The sequence below is a fragment of the Eleginops maclovinus genome, chromosome 5 (genome assembly GCF_036324505.1).
Source record: "Eleginops maclovinus isolate JMC-PN-2008 ecotype Puerto Natales chromosome 5, JC_Emac_rtc_rv5, whole genome shotgun sequence".
In the NCBI taxonomy this organism is placed as follows: Eukaryota; Metazoa; Chordata; class Actinopteri; order Perciformes; family Eleginopidae; genus Eleginops; species Eleginops maclovinus.
In genome coordinates this window covers 16,589,730-16,615,652 of record NC_086353.1, presented here as the reverse complement: position 1 = coordinate 16,615,652, position 25,923 = coordinate 16,589,730, and the positions used below count along the sequence as shown (strand labels likewise).

The 25,923-nt window shown below is 39.2% G+C and overlaps 1 protein-coding gene across 10 annotated transcripts in view; it reads right to left on the bottom strand.

Moving 5' to 3' along the window:
• Positions 1 to 22,774, bottom strand: part of micu3a (mitochondrial calcium uptake family, member 3a) — a 28,364-nt gene extending 5,590 nt beyond the window's left edge. For 2 of the 10 annotated variants that reach the window (XM_063884347.1, XM_063884345.1), the window contains exons 1-12: positions 22,466 to 22,774; positions 18,631 to 18,778; positions 17,324 to 17,355; positions 16,113 to 16,191; positions 10,860 to 10,907; positions 10,391 to 10,473; positions 9,860 to 9,931; positions 8,350 to 8,391; positions 5,749 to 5,844; positions 2,165 to 2,179; positions 637 to 731; positions 357 to 528 (exon numbers count right to left, since the gene is read on the bottom strand). In XM_063884347.1, coding sequence (XP_063740417.1) covers positions 357 to 528; positions 637 to 731; positions 2,165 to 2,179; positions 5,749 to 5,844; positions 8,350 to 8,391; positions 9,860 to 9,931; positions 10,391 to 10,473; positions 10,860 to 10,907; positions 16,113 to 16,191; positions 17,324 to 17,355; positions 18,631 to 18,778; positions 22,466 to 22,729 — 1,146 coding nt within the window. In that variant the 5' untranslated portion in view covers positions 22,730 to 22,774. The remainder of the gene's footprint in view (positions 1 to 356; positions 529 to 636; positions 732 to 2,164; positions 2,180 to 5,748; positions 5,845 to 8,349; positions 8,392 to 9,859; positions 9,932 to 10,390; positions 10,474 to 10,859; positions 10,908 to 16,112; positions 16,192 to 17,323; positions 17,356 to 18,630; positions 18,779 to 22,465) is intronic. The other 8 variants (XM_063884348.1, XM_063884346.1, XM_063884352.1 and 5 more) reach the window with 4 other exon arrangements.
• Between the last annotated feature and the right edge of the window lie 3,149 nt (positions 22,775 to 25,923).

The window sequence follows — 25,923 nt, the reverse complement described above, 5'->3', positions numbered from 1 at the left end:
TAAATTTGTATTCTTTAGAAACTACAATGTCGTAAAATACTAATTTTACCACCTTAATTGACAATATTTTACATTTCATAGCCATTGGTTAGGACACAATGTTTTGTATAGAAGCTAAACGTAAAATAAAGTTAACTTGTTACCTATTTATTCTTTGTTGTTAATAAAGATAGTTTTATAGTATAGCGAACTAACACCAAACATGCAGAGACGCAAATAAATTACTTGACATAGTTAAATTACATACACAGACAAACAGTCAATGTAAGGTCATATTCATTTTAATGACACAGATTTTTAGGTATTTTAAGTCTGTGTTCCTGGAAAAAAAATGGCGTAATTCGTAAGTAGTTTACCTTCTCGTCAGGTATACAGTGGCGGACATTCTCTAGGTAGGCGCTGATGTTCTCCACATTGGTGAAGCGAAGCAGGATTTTAGCGAAGTCTTCTTCACTGATGGTGGTCATTCCTTTGGAGTAAGTCAGAAACTCAATTTCCAACACCTCTGTTTGGAGGTTATCCATAAACCTGAAAAAAAGCCAGGACAGAAAAGAAGAAGAAATATATCATGTTGCTATTTTGTGGATTCTTTAATATGTGGGATTAGCAAACATGTTATGCTGTTAACTTTTGTACCTGTAGAAGTCATCAAATGTAAGCTCTGCCTTCCCTTTCTTCCCAAAGAAATGGACCAATAGGGTGGTGTCGATTGTGATACTCTCATCTGCTCGCTATGAATCATCAGAGAGGGAAAAGCGACAGAGAGGATCAATGAGTGACTGATCAATAAACATCGAGCAATGTGATTGGAGGAAAAGCAGTGGGCGTGTCAAGTCCATCATCAATCCAACATGGCAACCTTGGTGCTAGGCTAGCAAAAAGCATCAACAACACACTGTCAATCAAACGATCAGCTCAGACAAACGGTCAGCGGCCATCATGACATCAAACATACCGGTCTAGGCAGCAACTATGTTTAGGTTAAACGTCTGAAATGCAATGAGTATTGTAATAAATAACAGGAAGCTTCAGAATATGAAACATAGTGGAAACACTTAACACTCAAAGCTTTCAATATAATAAAGTAAATGAAGAAAAAAACAAACAAAGGGGGGCCATAAGGTAAATGGACAGTATGTTTTTGTCCATTTTAATTCTAGAAATCAAGATTATCCTTTTCATTCTTTTTTGATAGCAAAGAAAGGATATTAAATTAGAGGCATGGAGACATTGTTTTATTTCATGCTGCTTAGACTGGTGGTGAGAGTTTCTGTAGCAGCATGAAACACAGACCAATGCTGGTCTGATGAAGACTCAAGAAGGATCTGGACAGCAGAACACAAAGAGACACAGACACACAATGAAAAACAGAGTCATGCAAATATTCATCGAGCCGGGAGCTGTTGAACAAGAAAGTAGGAAGAAGGAGACCAGAGCAGGAGAGTGTAGCCAATAGAAACAACAGAGGTGAGAGAAAGAGAGACGAACAACTAACGGTGAGACATACAAACACAGACACATAAAGACATGCACTTTTCTGCAATGCCACATTGAGAGTAACACACAACCTTAAATCAACAAGAGCAGCACGCAACAAACACACATAAGCACAATGCAGAAGATGTGAGCCGATCCCACCTTTTTCCGTCAACGGACCAGAATTATAGTGTTATAGTTTCAACCTTTAATTTTCCTTTTTATACTTTGACTCTGGTTACATATTCTTTAATTTTATACTTTAACTGTCTGTCTGGCCTCCACAGTTTGCAAGCATGTTTTAATGATTGATCCGGGTCATTTGAAACCCATTTTACAGGCTTGGGACGTTTGGTGTTATGCTGTAATTTCTTGCTGAACATTCTCTAAACCCCTTACAAAAAGAGGGTGATACAAACCCTTTCACATGTATCTCAGAAAAAGGTGACTGTGCTTTTGCGCAGTTCCAGAAAAAAACTCCAGCCAGTGTCAGTGCTTAAAGAGAGGATGTCAAAAGACCATCTTTATTCTCTCTATCTGCCATGCCCCACCCAGCCAACCCCCTCTGTCCACTCCACGGCCATGCTGAGCTATATGCAGACATATCAAATCCTTCTAAAGTGGAAGAGCATTTCCATTATTAACATATTTATCATCATCACAACCACAATGCCATTTGTGGTTCTACCTCAAGAGTAAAATCCTAAAATCCGACGTGGGACAAGAAGAAAATGTCACACAAAATCACACAGGTTTACAAACTACAAAGATTTGCATCTCTGACAGATGTTGAATTTGTTGAGTTTGTTTGTCGTTAAATGTGTATTAATTCTGTCAATAATTAACAAGTGATCAAAACAGAGTTGGTGGGAAAATGATGGAGAAAGTAACAATCCAAAGACAAATTACAAGGAAATCAGGAGCATATTTTTCCATTTCAACAATAGAACGGTTATTAACACTTTTAATATTCTCTATGGTGAGATGTAGCACATTAGAGACTAAGCTAATTTAAATGGACACAGATTGGTACAACTCAGAGGATAAATATGTCTTTCAGGGCCACAAACATTTGTGTGACTCGTAACATTCAGCCTGTTTCTGATTCACTTTGCAGTCTGGTCTCAGTCTGTGATTAGGACATTTTCTTTGATATAAACACAGACAAACGGACCTCCTATCTAAGTGTCTTGTTTTCGGTGTCTCACTTATTTCAAGGTGTTCTCTTAAAGCCCCTGATTACTGACAAATGGGATGAAATTTAATTTGCTCTTTTATCTTGTAACTGACACATTACGGATGTCTTATGACACATGAGCACTTCATACATCTAGTCAGCATCCAGGTGCTGAGTCTCTGCCTCTGTTGCGGAATCTCAAATCTTGGTCATTGGCATCATTCTCAAACACAGCAAGAATATTAAGCTTAAAAAAAAGCTCAAAATCCCAATTTAATAATTTAACTGTGGAGGAGTAAGTTTAAGGACTTTAAAAGAAAAACATTTTTGCTCTAAGGCACAACACAAATCATGATCATGTGTTAATGTTACTTTCCAGTTTGTCTGTTTCCCTGCAAGAATGTGCGTGTGTTGTGTTCCAAGTCTAGCCAGGTAGGTGCCCAAAAATGACACAATTTTAAATGTTTCCAAATGTAAACTTTTAAACAAAAAAATACTAAGTTTGACCTCAGGTAAAACATAATGCCAAACTGATCAAAACAAGCTCATCATTCCTGGAAGTGTGGCAGCAGCAGTGTGAGCTCATCATCCTCATGAAGACGTAATGGTTACCACGCCCACTAGGCACGAGCCAACACCTGGTGTGTCTATTTGTCCATCTGTGTGAGTGTGTGTGCTTCAACAGACTTTGATCATGAAGCTGAAGGTAAAAACAGTAATTACTGATGTAAACACTAAACGTTCTTCCTCACCCTCCCTATCTGTGAGTAATACCTTTGAGGAAGAGCTCATTGTCGCTCTTTAGTCAAGTCAGTCATACTGTCAGTCACTCACACCTTCCAGCTAACCCTCCCTTTCCCCTCTTCTTCTTTCCCCCCTCCTGTTTTATCTCTCACCTTGCGTCTCCCCCAATCACTTCTTTCTCTCTTACCCTGCCTCTGATCTGATTTCCTTTCTCCTCATGCTACCCGTCAGTACCTCCTTCACCTGACAAACATGAAGGTGATTCGTTCTTTCTTTCCCTCCCTCCTGCTCAACCTGTCAGTCAGTTCCTCCTTTTCCAGACAAAAGCAAAGAGCTATAATGGTGACTAATCTGTTGAGTAAACACATCCCTCTCTAAATGCAACCTGCTTCTTTCTTTTCCCCTAAAAGTGTTTCCAGAACTTCTTCTCTCCCCCACACACTTTGTTCCTTAACATTTGACCTGTGTCATCTTCTCCCACCTGTTTGTTGTCTCCCTGATTTTATCTCTTCCCTTTTTTTCTAACCCCTCAGGTTTTTCTATGCTTATCTGATGTGGTGCTCTCAAAGACTTGTTACATTTTAACATTTTCTTCCACTTGTATTATTTCCATTTGATATATTTGAATCACACTTTCAATATCCCTGTTTGTTTTGCTTTTATTTTCCTCCCCCACAGTCTGATTCGTCTGTTCTGTTCGTCTGACATCCCGTCAGATGAAAGGCTGCTGGGTGTAAATACAAGGTCAGTCCCATTATGCTCCACTGTCATTATCTCCACCTCAGCTTCCGCTGCCACCAGAGCACATAGCCTGTCATTAGTCACTTAGCTTACTAGCACTGTTAGCTGTTATTTATCGTTCCCAGTAGCTTCACCTTCTGTTAGGAAGACTATTTTAGTTGCATATGCACAGTGGGACAGTCTGCTGACAGACAGAATTTCAAACAGTGCATTTTTGATTTTAGTTGATTGGTTTCAACAGATTTGAGGCCATGCTAGGCTGTTTCAAGATGGCAATGGAAGTTTGTTTTATCAACCTCTTTGGTCGAGACTAAAATATCTCATCGACTTTTAGATGGATTGCAATTCATTCTTGTACTTACATTCATGTTCCCCAGAGGATAAACCCCACTGACTGCTTTTACTCTTCTGCCACCATGAAGTTGACATTTCTTTGTTTTAAAGTGAATTGTCTCTACAATTATTGGATGGATTGCCTTGGGAAATCTTTAATTTTTCAAACACTTTGGTTTATGACTAAATACCTGCCAGATGAATAAGGTGTCCCTCACTGTACTTTGTGTTTAGTGTTAGCATTTGGACACGCTACAAATGGAATACTCAACGTAACATCAATAGCATTATTGTTTTTAGCATGTTAGCATTCTCAAGTTTGCGTTTATCTTAGAGGTTCTATAACAAACCGGTTTTTGATTTTGCTTTGCAGTCAGTCTTCTTGTAATTTTAAAGTGTCTCAAACATGTTGTTGAGTAAACTCAGAAGGACTAGACATCAAAGCTACGACACTAGCCACAATACAGCACAGATAACAAGGCACGGATACACATACAAAAGCATTACGAAGAGACCAAACGTAAGTAGGCAGGTGAGAAACAGAACAGATTATCAGAGTAGGCACATTACAACATCTATTATCGTACTACCATTATGGGATCAATACTGTCACACCAATACAGTAGGTAAGTCCTTAAAAAACAATAATCAGCAAGAACAAATATTTAGAGTTTTGTTTTTCAAGAACAAATGAGTGACACAAAGAAATGGGGAAGGCACTTTCAAATGCTTGGAGGAGCCTGGAGTTATCTTTACCCACAACTTTCTATCAGTTGCAGATGAGATCAATTTAATGAACATAATCCGTTCAGTGGAAGAATGTCTTTTAGAGCTCATCCAAACATAAATGGTTGGAGTGGAGGAATGACAGTATATTTCCAACTTAGGGGTGTAAAACAGTATATAAAGATATAAAGAAAGATGACAGTCTATGTAAATTATCAGTATCAAGCCAAACCAGAATAAGTGTTATTTCCCCATGGACAAATATGTCTTGTTATATTTTTTATAGCAATGACAACATAAGGTGCTCTCCGCAAAAACGTTAATTTAGGGATGATTTGCACTACCAAAGTAAAAAATAAAGGCCATCAAAGCTTTTGGTGCGAAACAAAAAACATTTCTTGTCTTATTCTGGCCAAGCTTGATGCGGCCACATAACTCTGGATCTATGGGGGGAGTTAGAGGATCAACAATAACTACAGGGAACTAAAGAGGAAGAGTGATGGATGAAGAATGGTGGGATGTAGGGACAGAGGACAGTAGGGTCTATGTACCTCTGCCAGGTCAGAAAAAAGGACTTGACTTGCGCCTCGCCTCAGAACGTCCCAGTAACTCCGCGCCACAAACTCCTGACTGTCTTTTTTTAGCACCTGTAGGAGCGGTCAAGCAGGGCCAGGGTCAGTTCACCTACAACTCAACCACTTTATGAAGGAAACATCAGCTTCCAATATTCATCTATCAAATCTCATACACAAACAGATTTGTATCATTATATCAGTTTTACTGTACATATAGGTGCATATTCATTAACAGTGTCTTAAACCTGATATTGAACTTTACCTTCTAAGGGAAACTTCATATTGTTCAGTTTTGACAAACCGGAGAGAACATATAGTAAACTATAGGTACTGGAAATGTTTTGCTAACTCTGACAATCCTTTTATTAAAAATCTGGCTAAAAAGTAATTCTTTATAATAGTTTTTCTTTCATCACTCCACTTCACTTTACTTTTTAGTAGTGGTATCCACTTGTATTATTGGAATTAATAATAAATTCACCCCATCAACTGTGATAAGCACCAGGCATAAAAAAAACCCTGTAATTGTGTCAAACTAAACAGGAATGAAGGGAGGGTCAGAGTTAGGTTTATGTAATTAACCTCTAAAGCAAATACTAAATTCCTTGACCAAAAAGCAAGTTCTCTTATATAAACAACATTTTCAGATGAGTCATCTCTGTCCCAAACTCCACAAAAAAAGAGCTGCTTCTGTTTTAAGCGTATCCTGCTTTGATAAAAGTCTCCTGACCACCCACCTCGCCTGTCTCTCCAGGGACAACGCAGCAGCAGCCATTTTAACATGACCTTGCACCGCTCTTAACTTCACAATGACAATGCAGCTATCAATCATGAAACTGACAGACGGAGGAGGCGTGTGTGTTTGTGTGTGTGTGTGTGTGTGTGTGTGTGTGTGTGTGTGTGCGTGTGCGTGCGTGTGTGTGTGCGTGTGTGTGTGTAAGAGATATAGAGAGAGAAAGAAAAGAGTGCTTATAGGCTGACAAGAGGCCATTGGCTGGTAGTTTACAGTTACTGGACAGTACACATCTATTCTGACATTTTTGCTGCACTATACTACATCTGCATCAATGCATGTTCATTCCCCTCGGGTTAAGGCAAACATGTCCAATGGTTATCATCATATCTGCCTGTTGCCTTGAAATTCTCTTGCTCCTTATGGGTGTTAACAAAACCCCCAATAGAGACAGACACATTGCCAAACAAACAGCACGCATCCCAAAACAGTCTGAAATGGACAGTGTCTGATTGTGTTTAAAGCTTTAGAGTGCCTCAAGTCATTTTAAATCACATCACTCTCTTTTTTCAAGAGTTCATCTCTCCTGACCCCTTAAATCTATTACTCCTTCAGTGCCATCCCTCTCTCCATTCATCCCACCCTCTGCCATCGTCCCCCGATCAATCAGCCAGATGACCTGACAGATGGGCGCTCTGTCTTGAAGGAAGTCTCTCTATCCCGCTTATTCTTTCTTTTCATTCATCCTTTCAACTGTCTACTGTGTTCGTTTGACTGACAACAAAGGATCAGGTGGACTGTGTCAGGTCTAGGCGTTTTTCAAAGACCAGGTCAGGACACAAACGTGGGTGACAGGGGCATTAAACAAAATCCTCTAAGTATCCCCATATAATTGACATCTACACCTTACACAAAAACCAAAGTCCCCAGAATGAAAGGGTGAATTTAACTTGACATTTTACTTGACAGTCTATTCGACAGAGGCAGCAGTGATTCCTCGCTGAACACTGGATGAGAAGGTCTATACCACTCTTGTGTTTGAAAAGTAAATATGAAGTTAGAATCAGCTGACGTTGAGCTTAGCATAAGGCATGATAGCCGGGAGAAACAGCTAGCCTAGCTCTGTTTAAAGTTAAAAGAGAAGCCTGCTAATAGGTACAAGGACGTTTGGGTTCTTTTTGTCACTGTGAGTTTGTCAGGCAACCAGAAGAGGAATTATCAATGTCAAATCACTGTCCCAAGAAATAGTCCCATGCACCATCCCCAATTAAAACCACAACATACATGGTTTAATTATTGGTGTTGGTAGGCCAATTTCAGTCTTAAAGCTTAGCTAAGCTAACTAGCTGTTTGCTTTGGCCGTATAGTTTACAGATTTAAGAGTGGTATTGATCTGCTGACCTCACTCTTGGCAAAAAAGTGCCAAAAAACGATTAATTATTGACATCATTATTCACAATATTGCCCAATGCAAATTAGGTTCAAAATGTTCTGTTGATTGAGACATTTTACCAAAAACAATAAGGTCAAAGAAGTTATGATTTTTGGATTATCTTCTTAACACAGATTCAGTAGAGGTTAGGTATTATGTAATATTGTCTAGAAAATATCGGTCCAACATGACCACTTATTATTTTATCGTCACAATGTTGAAATCCCATATGTGGTTTATTTATATATAAAAATATTATCGTTTTCTGCATTCTTTTACAAGAGAAACAAAGTATCATGTCGTAATCTGGCTGACAGATACATCTAGCTATCTGTTCCTCTGTTTGTGCTTCCATCCATTTCTTAAACCATGAACAGAAGAGAGACTGAGGGGTACGGTTTTGGATACATACGCTGTTCATGGGGGCAACCTGATATCCATAGAGCTGCATACTCTAACACACAGAGAGAGACACAAGAAAGAGGAGCATAGAGCATGCAGCCAGAGAGGAGGAGGGAGGAAGAGAACAGGTAAAAGACATGTTAGTACATGCAGAGAGGCTGTGGATACACTCTTCAGAGGGATGTGTCATTTTCAACACATCTGTGATCACATTTTAGAACAACACGCACTTTGCATTACAACACTGTGAACGGAGGATTCGTAAAACTGTATGCATGTGAGGGAAAGTGTAACATTTACTACCTCAGATTTATGCTTTGCAAGGGTTTTTATCACGTGGAGATTCAAGCCCATCCAAAACTTGGTTTGGGAATAAAATACAATATATATTTTACAGTTAAAAATAAAGCGTATTCCATATTTGGGTTGGGCAGATTTTCAATATTTCTGTACAGAACTAGCACTTAACAGAACTAACACTATGTTTTCTTATTTAGATGTATAATACATATGTTGCATATTATTTTATTCATTTCTGTTGATCCTTCTTTTGTACATATATGTTCCTTGTAAATATTCTGATAGCATTTCTGTCATGTTTGATTGTATTCCACTTTTTATTCTATAAAAATGTTTACTATACACAATACTTTATAACATTTTTTAAAAATAGTTGGTTATTTATTATTTAAGTTACTCACTATGTTAATGTTATGCACCAATACCTCTTCATAGTATATGAAAACCTTCTTGGCAATAAACTAGATTTGGTATGACACTGACATTTCAGAGTCATCTTTCTTATTTTTACGTAACATTTCTAATGGGAGGGCCACTATATAAGTGAAAAAAATACTAATGTAATGGCACCACTGTTTATAATCTACCTCTACAAATCTTCTGCAGTAATGTATCAGCATTTCTGGACATTAGCTGAAATATTTTCAAACAGCATGAAGGCTTTCAAGCCTGCATATATAATGCAGATAATAATGTTTAGTGTAGTAAACCATAGTGACCTGTGTTGTTAAAAAACAATCACAAAAGTTTCAAAAAAGACCAATTCTTTTAAGAGTGTATCCAATATAACAAGTACACAGTAAAAACAGAGGAGATACAACACTGTCTTTAAGGGAGCATGCACTCAAACATGGTTACATGAAGGGTTAAGCTAACTGTAATACTTGCTTAAATACAGATTTCAATAAACTTGGATGATGATCTGTCATTTTAAATACATCCACATGACACAACATGTGTTTTACACCTTCAGAAAGCGAGAGGTGATGGATGCATTAAAATGCCATTTAAAAAAAGAAGTACCTTTAATACAGTAATGTGTTCTTTGTACTAGTTAAAGAGCCAAAAGTTATATAGCAGCAAGTCCATATCGATATTGTATTAATGGTTTTCACAATTGACTTTGCTAAGAGCAATGAGTGAAAGAATTGTATATCCTTACAAATGTACCTCTCCTCACACACAAACACACACTTGTACCTCGTTACCGACTTTCTTACCAGCTGGGCCGACTTCTCCGCATCTCCTTTCCTCCCTCTTTTCTCATTTTTTTTCCGGAAGATTTCCTGAAGCTACAATGAGAGAAAAGCCGAGTTTGAAGCATTGAAATGATCAGATGCACATAAATTCACTGAATGCCAAAGTTGTAGTTCAATAAATTGTCGGTAAGTATGGGCTTTTTGACAGCTTGATAAAGAGATTGTCGGTTTTTCTAGTTTGGCTTTAAAGGGATTTATTGTCACATATTGTATATTCAAAGTTTAAATCAATACTGAAACGCTTGTGGCAGAAAACTTCAGTTGTGTAACTAACGTAATAGTAATTCATCACTATTCTGTCGGAATGGCTGCCATACATGCAGAGATAAAAACTTAAGAAAAATGTGGAGTGGTCTCTTAATTTTTTCTGGGGCTGTATACATATATACATATGTATATATCCCTGATATCATAACATTGCCCATCTGTGCCAGGAGTGATGTTAAAAATAACATTCATTGGGTGGATTTCCTCCCAGTATCAGAGACTCACCACCAAGAACTCCCTCTTGTCCACCATCTGGTTGCCGTCTGCATCAAACATATTGAAAGCAATCTTAAAGCCAGCATGGGGCTCTGGAGAACAGAGAGGAGAGAACATAGGGTGAGTGTGTGTGTGTGTGTGTGTGTGTGTGTGTGTGTGTGTGTGTGTGTGTGTGTGTGTGTGTGTGTGTGTGTGTGTGTGTGTGTGTGTGTGTGTGTGTGTGTGTGTGTGTGTGTGTGTGTGTTAAAGGCAATTCTAAATTCAAAAATAGCAGGCATACAGGCTAAACATGAGGGAGGTGGGGCATGTGAATAAATCTATGTGGACTTTAACAAACAGTTAATATTTTATTTTGTATTAACACATTGATTTACTTTCAGTTTTTTTCTCTTTGTCTCTCTCTTAATTTCCTTCTTAAAAGTAAAATCAGAAAGCAGAAGATGAGAAGAGGATTTCTCAAGAGACTGAAAAGACTCACTTGTCAGGATGCAGAGCAGGAACAGGTACTCTGTGTATGAGATGATGCCTGGTAATGAGACCAAGATAGAGAGAGTTAAAGAAAAGGTCACGTTCAACACACACAATGTTTACAGATGTTCAAAGACCAGACACACACACACCCACACACACACACACATAATCTCTCCCCCCCCCCTTTCACAAAGATAGCATCTAAAAATGTGTCTTACGGAGCTGAGCTGCCAACAGCCATTTGGCCACACATCGTTTCTTTTTCCACACCCCAAGTGTCCAAAGTAAAGACACTGGTTGGTGGTGTGTGTGCATGTGTCTGTGTTTGGATAAGCAAGTGAAAAATGTCTCAGGAGGTGATCCTTTCTTGCCTCAGGCCCATTTAGGAATCTTTGTAGCTCTCTCTCTCTCTCTCTCTCTCTCTCTCTCTCTCTCTCTCTCTCTCCCGCTTTTTCGTTCTCTGTCTGATGGCTCAGATAGTTCAGGGTGACTCGCTTGAGTGTTACGGGAGACTGCTTTCCCATGTGTGTGTGTGTGTGTTTCACTGAACATGACACCAGTGAAAACCAGTGTGAGCCTTGTGTTTTTCTGATGACCGACTGCTTTGTGCAGAGGAGCTGGTTTGGAACTGAATTCTATTTTCTTCATGTAGCCTGAGCTGTGTAAAGACCAGGAGATACACTCTGAAACGGCTCGGGTTTCTCAAATACATTCTGCATGTTTGTACTCACAGACTTTCAGGGGTATGTGGCTGGATACAAAGATGGGTTTACAGGTACAAATCATTATTTGGAGAAAAACTGTCCATCAAAGTCAATGATCATTGCAAACTAAACTGAATGCAGGTGATAACACTATGTTTGCTTTGTGGATATTTACATAACATCATTTATGCAATTCACTGTTTATGAATTTGTTCATTTTATATTTATTTTATTTGGAAAAGTGTGCTAATAACTATTAGGCAGGGTAAATAAAAACATATCATTAGCTTCTGTTGCAGCCAATTAAAGAATGTCTTTAATAACAGTTTCTGTAGGAAATCAATTTCAAACCTGACTTGCAAGATTCATATGACAGGAGCACTCATTTATGATAATAAAATATCACTGCTCATCGGCGTTCGAACATCTTAAAGACCCTTTCAGATCCACATTAGTTTTGAAATCAAATGTAAACCAAATCTATTAGTCTAACATGAAAGTGGTAAATCTGATCTCACTGAGAATCAACAGTGGACCAGTCTCCTGTAGCCTTCAGCTGATCACTTCTAGCAGTTTAGCAGGTACACCTCAGTCCAAACACCTCTCACTATCACCCTTCATAAAGCAGAGACGTTCCTATCTTGCAAAATTACTCACAATTAACTGCAAAATGTAATATTCCATGGACACAAAGTAAAAAAACAATAGCTGTTGAATATCTTTTCCACAAGCCACAACTTGATAAGGTGTCTATACATCATCACTTTTTCTGACCAAGATAAAGGTTTCTAAGACAAGATATGGAACTGTTCATGTTATGAAAATGTTTTGCTTTTCCATCTACTATGAGCTACAGACTGTCATGTGAATGCCCAGCATGCTATTTATTACTAATATTCACCTAACCATGAACTCACCACAATGCTGAATACATTGGATGCTTCTAAATTAAAGTACTGCTATCTACTTTCAAGCACACACACACACACACACACACACACACACACACACACACACACACACACACACACACACACACACACGCACACACACACACACACACACACACACACACACACACACACACACACACACAGTCAACACTATGCATTCCTTTGTCTGAGACATACTTCTGTCATTCTCAGAAATCCAAATCCTTCCCAAGGATTTGAACTGTCCTCGCTCATCATGGTATGAAGAGGAGAGCATGTCCTGACATCAGCACACACACAAGCACACACACACACACACACACACACACACACACACACACACACACACACACACACACACACACACACACACACACACACACACACACACACACACACAGCAAGAAAGCAGGTTTAGGTATTAAAAACAACAGTATTTGTAAAGAGGTATTGTTGAATGCCGAATGTGTGTGTGTGTGTGTGTGTGTGTGTGTGTGTGTGTGTGTGTGTGTGTGTGTGTGTGTGTGTGTGTGTGTGTGTGTGTGTGTGTGTGTGTGTGTGTGTGTGGTATAGAAATGAACTGTTTTCACCAGTGAGAAACATATGAAGTGTTAACAGTTGGAGGCCAGCCACTTTAAAAACACTCAATGATGTTAGCTAACTTCTTCGCATTGTGTGATTGATCAAACACAGTCTTGTAAATATACAAAAACATTCAAAGCTTAAAATCCGGAAAACAAAGTCAATTAAAATATAAAAATAATAACATATGAATGAAATGTCAGGGGGGGTCCATTTATCTGCCACAAATAACCTTATTAAGTGCCTCTAATAAAGACCTATAGGTGAGACCCTGAGGAATTCAGCGCAGGGTGCACACAAGAAAGTCATCTTTAAACTTCTCAAACATAAACACCCTGATGTCAAACAAATACTTAAACAACTTAGAACATCTTTATGCAGACACACACACACTGCATGTGACCTTTGGAGCCCCTTTTCATTAAACTGAGCAAGTTGGAGGGTGGGAGGAGAGAGAGGTGCTGCAAGAACTAAATTGTCCCATGTGACTGTACACTTGTGTGTGTTCGTTCATGAGTGAGACGGCAAAAGAATGAATGATGAGCTTAAATACATTTTGTTCCAAACTGTTTCTTATTCTGATGATGACGATTGTGCTTGTGTGATCATTCTTGAAATGATTGTTTGCTTCGTAAAAAGCTCTCTGCAAAATGTTGGAGTCTTCTGACAGAAGTGTACAGTATGCCGCTATGAGTCTTTGAGTGTGTGTGTGTGTCTGTGTGTGTGTGTGTTTAGCTAATGAGTATTACAAATTGAGAAAAACACACACAACCTGAGACCATGTTGCAAGATATTACAGTAGCCATGACGCCAAATTGGGCAATGGCCGTAAAGCGGGGGTGGCAATGGCCCCTTCCTCACTTCCTAAATGTGTTACACACCCATCTTCAAACTCAGCCTTGGTTTTGAACTCCACTACCCATTAACATTTTTGAACAGGGGTGTAAAGTGGGGGTTTGTCACTATATTGAACGACAGAAATATAAACACCTGACAAATGGCTTAAAACAGCTTCCAGTTCCAGATGTATCTTCAGCATCAGTTTGCCATGATGACAATCACACAGAGTCACAACGTGAAGCCGATACCAGCGTCGCTGGCTGTACTCACACAAAGACAAGCCACTACAAAAAAATATATTTTTATGAATCTTCTTTATGAATGTACAGAGACAGGAAGCAAACGACTGGAAGGAAATGACTGCCAGATGTTGGTGAACTTAAAGGTTTTCAATTTTAGATTCAGAGCATTAATACCTTTCGGATACAGTGTTGGAGGCACGACCCAAAGAAGGCAAAAATGACTTAAACATTTGAAATAAAAGCTATTCTAGTAATATAAAAATAATTAGCTTAATTTATTTACAGATGTCTATTTGCCAATAAAAGTCAAAAGGCACATGTATTTCTGTGCCCAGTGGTAGCAAGTCACAAACCAAGAAGCTGTAATTCCATGGTTTGGCCACTATGAAATTAGCTTCAAAGCTGGGTCCTGTTTGTGATAGCTTGGTCTGATCACATCTTTAGGTAGAAAAACACTGAATCTGACACGTAATAAAACAACTAACTCATTTGTTCATTATTGTTCAAACTCCATGCCTATTTGTCTCGTATGTTTGGCGTTGTTGTGCTCTTTCATTCCTCCCTGGGTTTTTATGTGTACATTTTTTCCTTTACACTCCAAGTACTTCTCTACAATTTCTCAACATCTCAATTTATCCCCACTCCTATTTGACATGTCTAATTTTCACTCCCTACTCTGCATGTGTCTTTCTTGTCATTTTTCTATTGCGTGCTCCCTCTCACAATCTTCTTTCTGTCTCTTCATTTTCTCCTTTCCAGTTCTGTTTTTAAGAAAAGGATGAGGGCGCTGCTTCTGGTTATTGGTCCCTGAAGTGTAAATGTAGAACACACTCACAACCCATTAGTTGCATGGTGTAAAACATTGTCACGGTAGATGAAGATAGGGTATATATTTAGCATCTGTGTGTGTGTGTGTGTGTGTGTGTGTGTGTGTGTGTGTGTGTGTGTGTGTGTGTGTGTGTGTGTGTGTGTGTGTGTGTGTGTGTGTGTGTGTGTGTGTGTGTGTGTGTGTGTGTGTGTGTGTAATTATCACTATGGGGACTCACTCCCAGACTGTATGATTCCTCTTTTACATACTCCTAAATCCAATACTTTAATAAGGGGGAAATTCTCTCTCTCTCTATGTCTTTGGTGCTGTTTAATTTATTCTGTTTCCATATGGAATGAAGAGAAGAGAACAAGAGTAGAATGAAAGGAGAAAAGGAGAGGAGATTTATTTTTAGATTTTTCAGCAGGTTGTTTGGCTGTAAGGAAGGACCGCATGGTTTCAACCCGGATTAGAGACACCTACAGTGACACACACACACACACACACACAAGCTCACAAGTGCTATTTAGTCACACATCAGCAGGTAAGCCCTGGTATTCATACAGTGAATGTACTTAAAATATACAAATTGTGTCATTTTTATAAAACAAATATAAAAATTCTTACTGACCAAAGGCAATAATTGACCTGTTTATAAGTTATAGCAACATTTGCATTATGAGTTTATCTCTAATGCAATAGTAACTGTAATAATATATATACAGTTAACAACTGTGAAATATTTACCTGGCTGCTAGACCTCAGAACGGTTTCTGAGGTCTATTGTTGTCTTCTGTAAAATTGTATAATTGTTGTATATATTTGTGTATCTTTGTGTAATATTAAGCTGTCTTTGGCTCTTTTAGCTGTAACAAATGAAAATGTCCCTTCTGTGGGACGAATAAAGGGATTCTGATTCTGATTCTGAATAGCTACAAAATCCTGGAACCTTATGCATTGACATTTATTGACTTTGTTATTATCTGATTAGCAAATACATCAGTAATATTTAAGTGTGAGTGTGTTTACTCAAGATTCCATTGCTCCTGTTTGTGTGTGTGTGTGTGTGTGTGTGTGTGTGTGTGTGTGTGTGTGTGTGTGTGTGTGTGTGTGTGTGTGTGTGTGTGTGTGTGTGTGTGTACTCTCTCTGACCTCGTTCTCTCAGGTTGCGGAACAGTTTGGAGGATCCTCTCCATACTTGGGGAGTTTCTACCAAAATCTTCTCCAGCTCCTGATAAACACACGAAAACGAACACACAAATATCAATTAACTCCAAACCTGCACCTTCAAACTGCAAACCATGACATTAACAAAGAGAGAGACAGTGGGTATCATGCAGGGATTCCCAATTAAACAATAAAGTGAAACAAAGGAACATTCGAAAACAAGAAAATGGCTTTTTGAACATGAGCTGTACCCATTTATCGGATGTAAATAGGTCCCTGGTAGAACAATGGAGCAATGTTTGATCAGCAGGTTCCTGTTTTGCTTGTATCTCATGCAAAACTCTACTAGAATGACCATGTGGGTAACACGATACATATTAGGGCCTACTGCAGAGAGCAGAAATGCAAATGTGTAATGTTTGCAAGGGACGCTGACTGGGAAAAAGTTGACTGTGGGTCAATGTAAACATGGATATTAACACATGTAAATAAATAAATAAATCTAATAACGATTTTTGAGTCAGGAAATAAATTAATACATGTTTTGTGCCTCATCTTGTAATGCACACAACATCGTTGGTTAAAAGGCTCCATATGCAAACAAAATCAAACACAGGGTATCTTTAAGATTGTATTGGGCTTTTAACCTGGTAAGAGAAAATGATCATTTCCAGTGTTTCTAAAATATACAATAATTATATAATTACTAAGTTAACTATGGTTTGTCCCACTGATATGAATACATTTGCATTATAAAAGGCACCTGATTTGTTCCAATTTAATGGAACACATGCTCGATCTATTTTTCCATGTTCATTTGTTATATTCATTTTAAGCTGAAAATGTAATACAAGTTCACATTTTCCAAAGGTGAAGGGGTCAGGATACTTTCTGCAGCCGCTGTATTTCACACTTTAAATACCTGGACAGCTTTTCATAGTACACATAAGTGACCAGTATACATAGGACATATTGTTTACATTTGGTGGCCCCTAAAGGGATTCCTTCCCGTGTTTTTTTTCTTTGCATAATGTGACAATAAAACCAATAATGACGTGCAATCATGCATAAATGCTAACATTTAGATTCTTTCTCTGAAACAATCCTGTCAAAATCAGTATTTTGACCTTGCAGAGTGTGCAACAGATGTAACATGCAACAGCAGAAGGAACAAGCATCAGGAGTGTGTGTCCCACCTGTTTGGCCAGGGACCTCCAGGGCCTCTTGTCTGCCAGGGAACGAGACAAAGAGGAGAGAAGAAGAAGGGAAAGAGGAGAAGAGAGTTTGGGTGGGCTTGGTTAGATAGCATCTGTATGATCTAGAAATGGGTCTTAATGTGCCCAGTACAGTCACAACACACACACACACACCAACAGGCACAGACACACTCACTGTATATACACTGTCATCATCACAGGCCCATTTGTACCGTCTAAAGTGCCCCGTGCTTGTCTTTGTAGTACGTGGAATGTCCCCGTAAAAGCACATACTACTTTTGTTCTGTTTTATACAACAAAGTTCATCTAATTCAACTTCAAAGGGGGCATTAGAGGATGTCGGCTGCTGAGAGGGTATGTGCAGCTGTATCGTGTGTCAGTGAGCCTGGCTGGATGTAAACACACACATACAGGTGCACAGTTTGCACGCAATACAATCACATGCCCGCTGAAGGAGGGAATGGCAGCTCTTTCGGAAGTTTTGGTTGTGATAATCTCCACTTGTGAGGGCATTTTTAAAGCAGTTCTCACAAAGTAAAAAATAAGTTAAGTGTCTGGTTTAGATATTTACTGGAGAAAGAGCCAATATGAGCAAATGGAATGTGGACAAGTAGAGTGTGTGTGAGTGTGTCTGTGGGAGTCGGTGTGTGTGTGTGTGTGTGTGTGTGTGTGTGTGTGTGTGTGTGTGTGTGTGTGTGTGTGTGACTAACATTAACCTCAGACTAAACATTAGCTGTAAAGCCATCTGCTTTGAGGCTGGCTGGCCAAGGCTAATCTGTTAGGACTGGCAGCAGGCTGACAGAAACAGCAAAGACGTACCCACTAAGGAGTTTTAAAACTTTTGGTAAAAAAGGAATCTATCACCTGGCACTAGCATCCATGTTGGGACATCAATTTTAGATCAGAAAGGTCCATCTATAAACTAAAAACACATTATTCTTTTTTAATCGGTTAATTAAAACACCTTAACGCAGTCATAATTAAGTTGGGTACGTCAGTTATCAAAAGCACATAAAGACACATCTACAACGAAAATGGGACAAGAACCTCTATAGCTGCATTAAACTGAAATGGCTCATATAGAAATATAGAATGAAGTTTCCCTAAAAGCGAAAACATTTGTAAAAATCCTCTTTTGGAAGTTCAAAGACACTTTGGACCATTAAAGCAAGGTCTCTACACAATATATAAAAGCTACAATAATCTACTCAACCCACATTGTTATGTCCCAGGTAGGTAGTGTTGAACCCACGTGAAAAGGTAAACTTGTGTTGCGTGAAACATACTTTTGGGTTCGCTCATGGTGACCGACTCGATGAAGTTCTGAGGAGTCATGTAAAGCTGCCCATCGTACTCCACAGAGCTGAACATGCGGAAGCGATGCTCATGGGACGACATGTACACGTCTCCGTCCTCAAAGTCAAACAGACGTGCCTGCAGACAAAAACAAAACACAGAGCAAAATATTATTTTTAAATAAAATCATATTAATAAAATATAACAAAATAAATAAATAATCAAAAGATATTTAAAAATAGTTCATAATTAAAACAAGAAAACAGTTAACAGCAGGACACAAAACAATCAAACGTGTGCATTTTACATGACTTACAATATGTCATAGTGAGTGATGTTAAAGTATAGGCTTTACCAAAGGTACACGCAAGATGTAACTTTAAGTATTTTACCAGCAGGCTTCCCCATCCAATAAGAGGGAACTCTGACGCACAGACAGCAGAATCTAAACTGTCCGTGCTTCTTCACTGCTTTTGAACTTCTATAATGAGGAGATCTATCTATTCTTGGCATCATTTTTCTACATTTAGCTCTCTGAGATTATAAACAGTCAGCACCTCTGATGCAGTACAATAACAGGAGATGGGGCGCACAAATACACACACACACACACACACACACACACACACACACACACACACACACACACACACACACACACACACACAAATACTTTGTCACTACTTTCTACTTGATTAGCATCTGTCCCTCTCTCTCTCTGTGAGGAGCCAGGGCTTCAACTTGATTAGCTGCAGTGTAGGAGAGCTGCTCCCACAGATTGTGCTGCATGGAGCTGTGTAATTAGCAGAGAGGTTTCCAAATTTAAACCTGTTTGGCCGCAGGGACCAGTGCACCCAGGTTCCTGCTCAGCACAGCTAACATGCTAATGAGCACACAGATTCATTCATAAAGCTTTGATGCTGCCTTCACCGAGGGGGCTTTTGAAGGCATGAATAGGAGATGAGCGCTCGGCTTCATAGGAATGCACTGTAATCAAGTGTAAGAGCACAGACGCCCGTGGCTTTGACTCTCACTAATGAATGAAGTTTATAAAGTTCTGCAAAGGCAGCTCGGTTCACATGCCAAGCGGCACGACATGATGTAAAAAGTAATGCGAGCTCCTCTGGAAAAACATAATTAAATGGCAGTGATTTGAAATGACAGTCAGTGTGGGACACTGTGTTCTTGCGCGGTTATAATGATACGTAGCCACAACTAAACCTGTCGCCGAGCCTTTTTCTCCTAACGGCAAAGCAGATGCTCCAGGTGTTTTCCCCTCAGGCAACCCAGGGTTCTCCATCACAGCTGCAGATTTTAGTCCATCTCTTAACATTTTTTATTAATTGAGTGATATTAAAGTAAATCTATCTGGCTAAAGTGCCAGCATATAAGAACCAGGTTTTGAGTCCGAGATGTTAAAAATAGCTGACAATTCCTGTTGGAATCATACAATTACAAAGAGGAAGTAGCTGTTTTCTCTGTGATACAACAAGTGTGATTTTATTATGACTATCTAGTTATTGACCTACCAAAAACACGTTTCATCGTGATATATATCTTCGTCAAGATGTGAAAAATGTACAGTATATAGTGATAGAAGATATTGGACATAATGAGCAGCCCTCTGCTGCATGTGTCTCTTGATCGCCGCAGATCAATGCTGCCGCTCAATCTCCTGCTTTGCTCTCCTTCCTTCAGAAGTATTTAGAATCTGACATCTGAGACTTACATTATCCAAGGTGCTTGGCTTTCCTTAAACCATGTTAGGAGTTCTTCCAGCGCAAATGAGCACAACGCTGCCAAAACATTCCCAAGAGGTCCTGTGTCTGTCCGAACCCAGCCGCGCCCAACTCTGGTGGAGCCATTGTCTCCTTATGTGATTTTCTAGTGTCCATGGCTGCCGTTCGTCCAACAAGACATTGAGTCACTCTGTAGTAATGCAAAATCCAGACAAATTGTTTTCTGATGCCTTGGCTAAGCTAAGCTAAGTTTGGTCCATCTCATGCTTCTGTTTCCAAAGAAAATGTTCCCAGATCTTGTAAGAAAGTCCCCTGAATCCAGCGTCAACTGATTCCCTCTAGTTTTCTTGCAGCATGCTTTTTTGTTTCCTTATAGAATAAAAAAGAATCTCTCTTTCTCTCTTTTCCTGCAAGGGTTTTTTCACAATTACAGCTTATTCTTCAGAATCCTGATAGGTCACGTAAAAATCGTCAAAAAAATACTAAATTAACAACATTCCTGGACATGCTGTATATGCTAGCATGTTCATATGTCACGCAAGTGCATGCATATATTTCTGTTTAGGAATGCACATATGTATACATACTGTGAATACAGGCATATCAAGCATACATGCATTAAAGTAGTATAAACATTGTCTGGAATAGCGCTGCAACCAACACATTTGACTAATTGTTTGGCCTATTAACATGTCGGAAAATAGTAAACATTTCCAAAAGTTCTTCTATTGTTAGTATTGTTTTTTCCAACCATCAGTCCAAAGCCCACATTCAGTCACCAACTAGGCCTAATTGTTTCAGCTTGACTAAATATACATATATAATATATAAAATAATGGCACAGACAATGGTATAAAGTAAGTTTACCACTAACGTACACGTTTTTTTGATTCAGAAAAAAATCTTCATCCTATGAATGGCAAACATACAAATATAGAAAGTAGTTGAAAAGTCCTATTTACATGTTTAGACGTCAATCATTTTAAAATAATACTATATGGATAATACTATAAACTTCTGAGAAGCTTAGAAGAAAACTGTAACTTGTAATGTGTTGTTTTTAACATGTGTAATTGTGAGGTTGAAAGTATCTGAGTATTCCTACACAGCTGGGAAAGGTTACAAATAATTACGCTCTCAAGCAACCAAGTATTTAACATCAAACTGTAGGAACTGTTTCAAGCTATTCCATAATTGGGCCTTTTTGAAACTAGTAACATATCCGAAATGTGTGTATTTAATTTTAAAGTGTAAGCCTTGAACAGAACAAGTACTCAGATATTGTACTTAAAATACCAGAGAGTAGGACAACAGTTACAAGTAAAAGTCTTGAATTCAAAATGTTACTCAAGTAAAAGAAAGTAGTGGCATCAAAATCTACTTAAAGTAACAAAACTAAAAGTACTCTAATAATATATGTTTTGATTATAATTATTGAGCCATTAAAGTGTTATCAAAGTTGGTAAAGGTGCAGCTAATTGTGAATGTTACTCGTGATGTAATTTAAGCCCTTTAAAAGTGTTGTTTGTATTTCAAATCATTAATTTACCTCTGAATTGTAGTGGGGTAGAAGTACAAAATAGCTAAACAAATTGAAATAATAAATTAAAGTACAAGTCTCTCAAATTGTACTTGAGTACAGTAAATGTACTTAGTTACTTTACACCACTGGCCTTGAATGCAAGATGTTGCCTCACTGAGAGTAACATCCCCATCGTGTTGTCATTTCAGCACCAGCTCGAGCGGAGAGCGACATTTCCACATCTGCGTGCGCACATCGTCCTGCAGCCAAAACCGTGAGCGAGCACTTTCCACTGGGCGTGCTGGGAACAAATGACACCGTTTATCCGTCCGAAAGGAAAAACTATGACAGCAAAAAACAAGTAGGATCGTCTCCGACCGATTAAGTGGAAGTAGATGTGAAAGCTCTCTGCCTTCTCTCTCAGTGGTCTCTCGTTTTTACCTCACAGCTCTTGACACTGAGGCCCCTATGTCAACACTGAAGTTTAGGCGTTTCCTGCCACTGACTTTCCTCTCTGCGTGTCTCTAAAGCCTACTGTTTCCGTAACAAATATCGGCCTCCTACCTTCTCCTTTGCAATAACGGTCGGGATGGACGGCAGCAGTCTGTTGTTTCCGTGACTCCCCATCCTCTTCCTGTCTCTACCGCTCCACATATCGTTGTAGAAGTAAACCGCTACGGCGCCTCCCGTTGCGAAACACATCCCAACAGCCAGACATTTCCGTGTACTTCCTCCAGTGGCCGTCTGACCACCGATGAGATCGGTATTCGCCGCCGTCCTGAGTTTTAGCTTACTGGCCAGTGCTGCCACTCTGCGGAAAGCGGCCATTGCTGCTGTTGTTGCTGCTTCTGCTGCTGCTGTCGCTGTGCTGCTGCTGTGATACAACTTTGCAGGCAGCAGAAAGTATCGCCTTTCATCGCGAGATGTGTGGACACTCTTGATGCTGAGGCTGAGAGTTTAGTCCCTCGAGAGGACTTGATGATTCACTGAGTGAGAGTGGGTGATTAATTTAAAACGCGATCAATGCTAAACAAGAATACGTCGTATATAAACAGTGTAGTCAACATCCACATTTAAGTAACTAAGAAAAATGACATGAGTCTGGACTATACATTCTGTATACATAATAAAACTGATGTTAAAATACTTAAAGTCTAAAAGTGTAGGCTACCCTAATGTATGAATTGTATATCTTTATAAGGCTACTCTGTTATAAGTATGAATGTTATAAATTAATGTTTTGTGTTTTTGAGTAAAAAATTAAGTAGATACTCATCAACGCAAAAGTTGAAGTATAAACAAACCATTAAGAAAATAAGCAACTACGTTTTCTAAATTGGCCAGGTTTATACTAACATGTGAAACTTTGACAAGCGTGTACAATCTGAAAATCACATAGTGCCTCAAATATAACCCTTAGTCTAAATATTGGATTCAACTTGAATACATCTTGGTTTACACAGGGGAGTTTCTAAGTGACCAATGATATATACATTTGAAACTCTGCACCTTCCATTGAGGGTCAGTGGGGGTATCACATTTCCAGTGGGAAGTTCAAGATCAGAGGAGCCAATGGAGAGAAGATATCAAACAAATATCAAAGATGAACTCTTCATTTAAGTCTTTACATGTTAGACTTATGTTAACCTGGTGGGGCTTTTCCTTTGCCTTTGAAGCTGAGAGAATAAAGAAGAGAAGACTAATAGATGGGCCTGTCACCTGTTCACACATGAAGCACGGTGGATCACTCTAACCTATGAGCTCAATTTAGCCAAAAGTTGAAAACAGATCAAACAATGACTATCAAAACCTATTGATACAAATAAACTCTTGAAGGGGGTTTGATATAGCATGTAAGGCCTTAATTTGTCCCTTTAATATCACAATCCAAACAAGATTTGTCGATCACGGTGACTGGTAACATACTCACCTAATTTACACCTAAGTTACAGCGATGGAAATGCAAAATAATTCCTGCAAATTTGAAACATATAGCTGTACAAAAAATCCTTGGATCCCTATTGCCCCAAGCTATAACTTTCTGTAATAGCCTACCAGTTTGTCCAATAAAGCTATACAAAATGCATTGTTGTGGTTGATTTATATTTGAACCAGACCGATCCAAGTGGTGAGGGTAAAATCTCTGAGCGTATGCATATTTCTTAGTGACATAAATAACTAACTATGGAATTAAACAAGTCTACATTTTGATAGGGACCTTTTACATTTACCTTTTGAGGAGGACCCCTGGAGTTCCCTAGACCAATGTTTGGAAACCACTTGCATTAATAACCTCTAGGCTACTTATTTAGTTATTCCATTATCAAGGCATTCGATTAGGTTGTCATTTATTTTTTGTGTATGTGTGTGTGTGGGTGGGTGATGGGGGTATAACCCTAGGGGCCTCCTCCTCCTCCTCCTCCTCCTCCTCCTCCTCCTCCTCCTTCTCATTGACTGCTTTGGCATAGTGGGCTTCACTCTCAGTCCCATGTCACAAACAGGGCAGTAAACCAACAAAACATTTATTTTAAAGCAAACCATGTGACCCTCGGAAATGTTTACTTGCACCTTGTGTGTGAAAATGTGGCATTGTAGTTGACATTTTCATTGTGGCCAGGCCGATATCCAATACATCAGGATCTGATCAGCCTGGAGGCGATACCGATCGATCGTGTTCCCTTTAGAAAAAGTTTTTTACTGCTCATAAATACTAATAAAGCGAGGGATAGAGGGAGGATGACGCACGCTACGCGCAAACATGCACACCCTGTTTATCTATCTTATACACGGTTGTACACAACCAGTATACACTTATGTATATTTATAGACGAGCACAACAGTAAAAAAAAAAAAAAAAAAGATAAAATAAAAACACATTGCGTTGTCCCACCTCTGTGTTGTGGTCATGCTACGCTGGAAAAATCGACACGAATACAAATTGACCTGCGAGCGACCACACGCGCGCACAAAAACACCTCTGCACCTTCAACTCATTTATCAACACAACTCCCAAGGGAGGGGGCAGCTGTGCACTCGTGTGTGTTTGTGTGCGCGAGCGCGTGTCTCCATAGCTGCCAAAATCAATGCCATAAAGGCTCGAACATGGCCCCTGTGCCACTGCTTGGATACACCTCAGTCTTAAATCAAAGATGCAAAGTGCGGTGTGACCCCAAGCAACACAGATCTGAACAAATAATATGGCATGAATGAAGAAAGGAGATCAGGTTTTTCTTAAGGCTACAGGTCAACCATTAATTTATTAGGTCAACATTTTGGTCTGATACAACATACTCCATGTAAATGTGCCTAATTGTGGGCAATACTAATCATTTTTCTGCAAATCAAGCCAAATTGAATTGAAAGTCTTTAATCTGCAATGAGTTAAAGTTTTTTGCAGAACGTGACAAAAACATGACGACATTTGTTTCGTTAATATATTACCAATGCAATACGATCAAACGTTTGTTTAATAAAACAGATGTGTATCACTATACATTTACATAAAGAATTACCAGCTTCTGAAGCCCTTCAAGTGTCAAGTGTCGGGGTATTATCTGAGTTCAAATAGGTATATTCCCCTCTTCTGGTTGTTATTGCCTGATCCCCTTACAAGATCCCTGCACTTTGAAGCCTCAGTGTCTTTGATTCGTCTTTTAAGACCACAATTAAGGCTATATGGGCTCCTGCGCTGTTCAAAGCCCAGTGGAAAGATCAATGAAGGGATTGACAGTCAAGTGATTTCGTTTGCACAGGTGTGTGTGTGGGTGCGTGTGTACGAGTGTGTGTCTGTATTTGTGTCTGTGCGGGCGCTGTAAACGTGCGACTGGGTTACATAAAACGGGGGCAATAAATCAACAGCAGAGTGCGAAAATTACGCAAATGGGGGCTTTCCTCCGTCTCTCTCCCCCGCTGCACCTGAGTCATTTTGAAACGGGGGCGTGGGGTTGTAAAGCGTTTAGGGTGATGGCCAGTGGCGTATCCAGACATTTATTTTCGGACCGGCCTCGGCAAAAGTGAGCGGG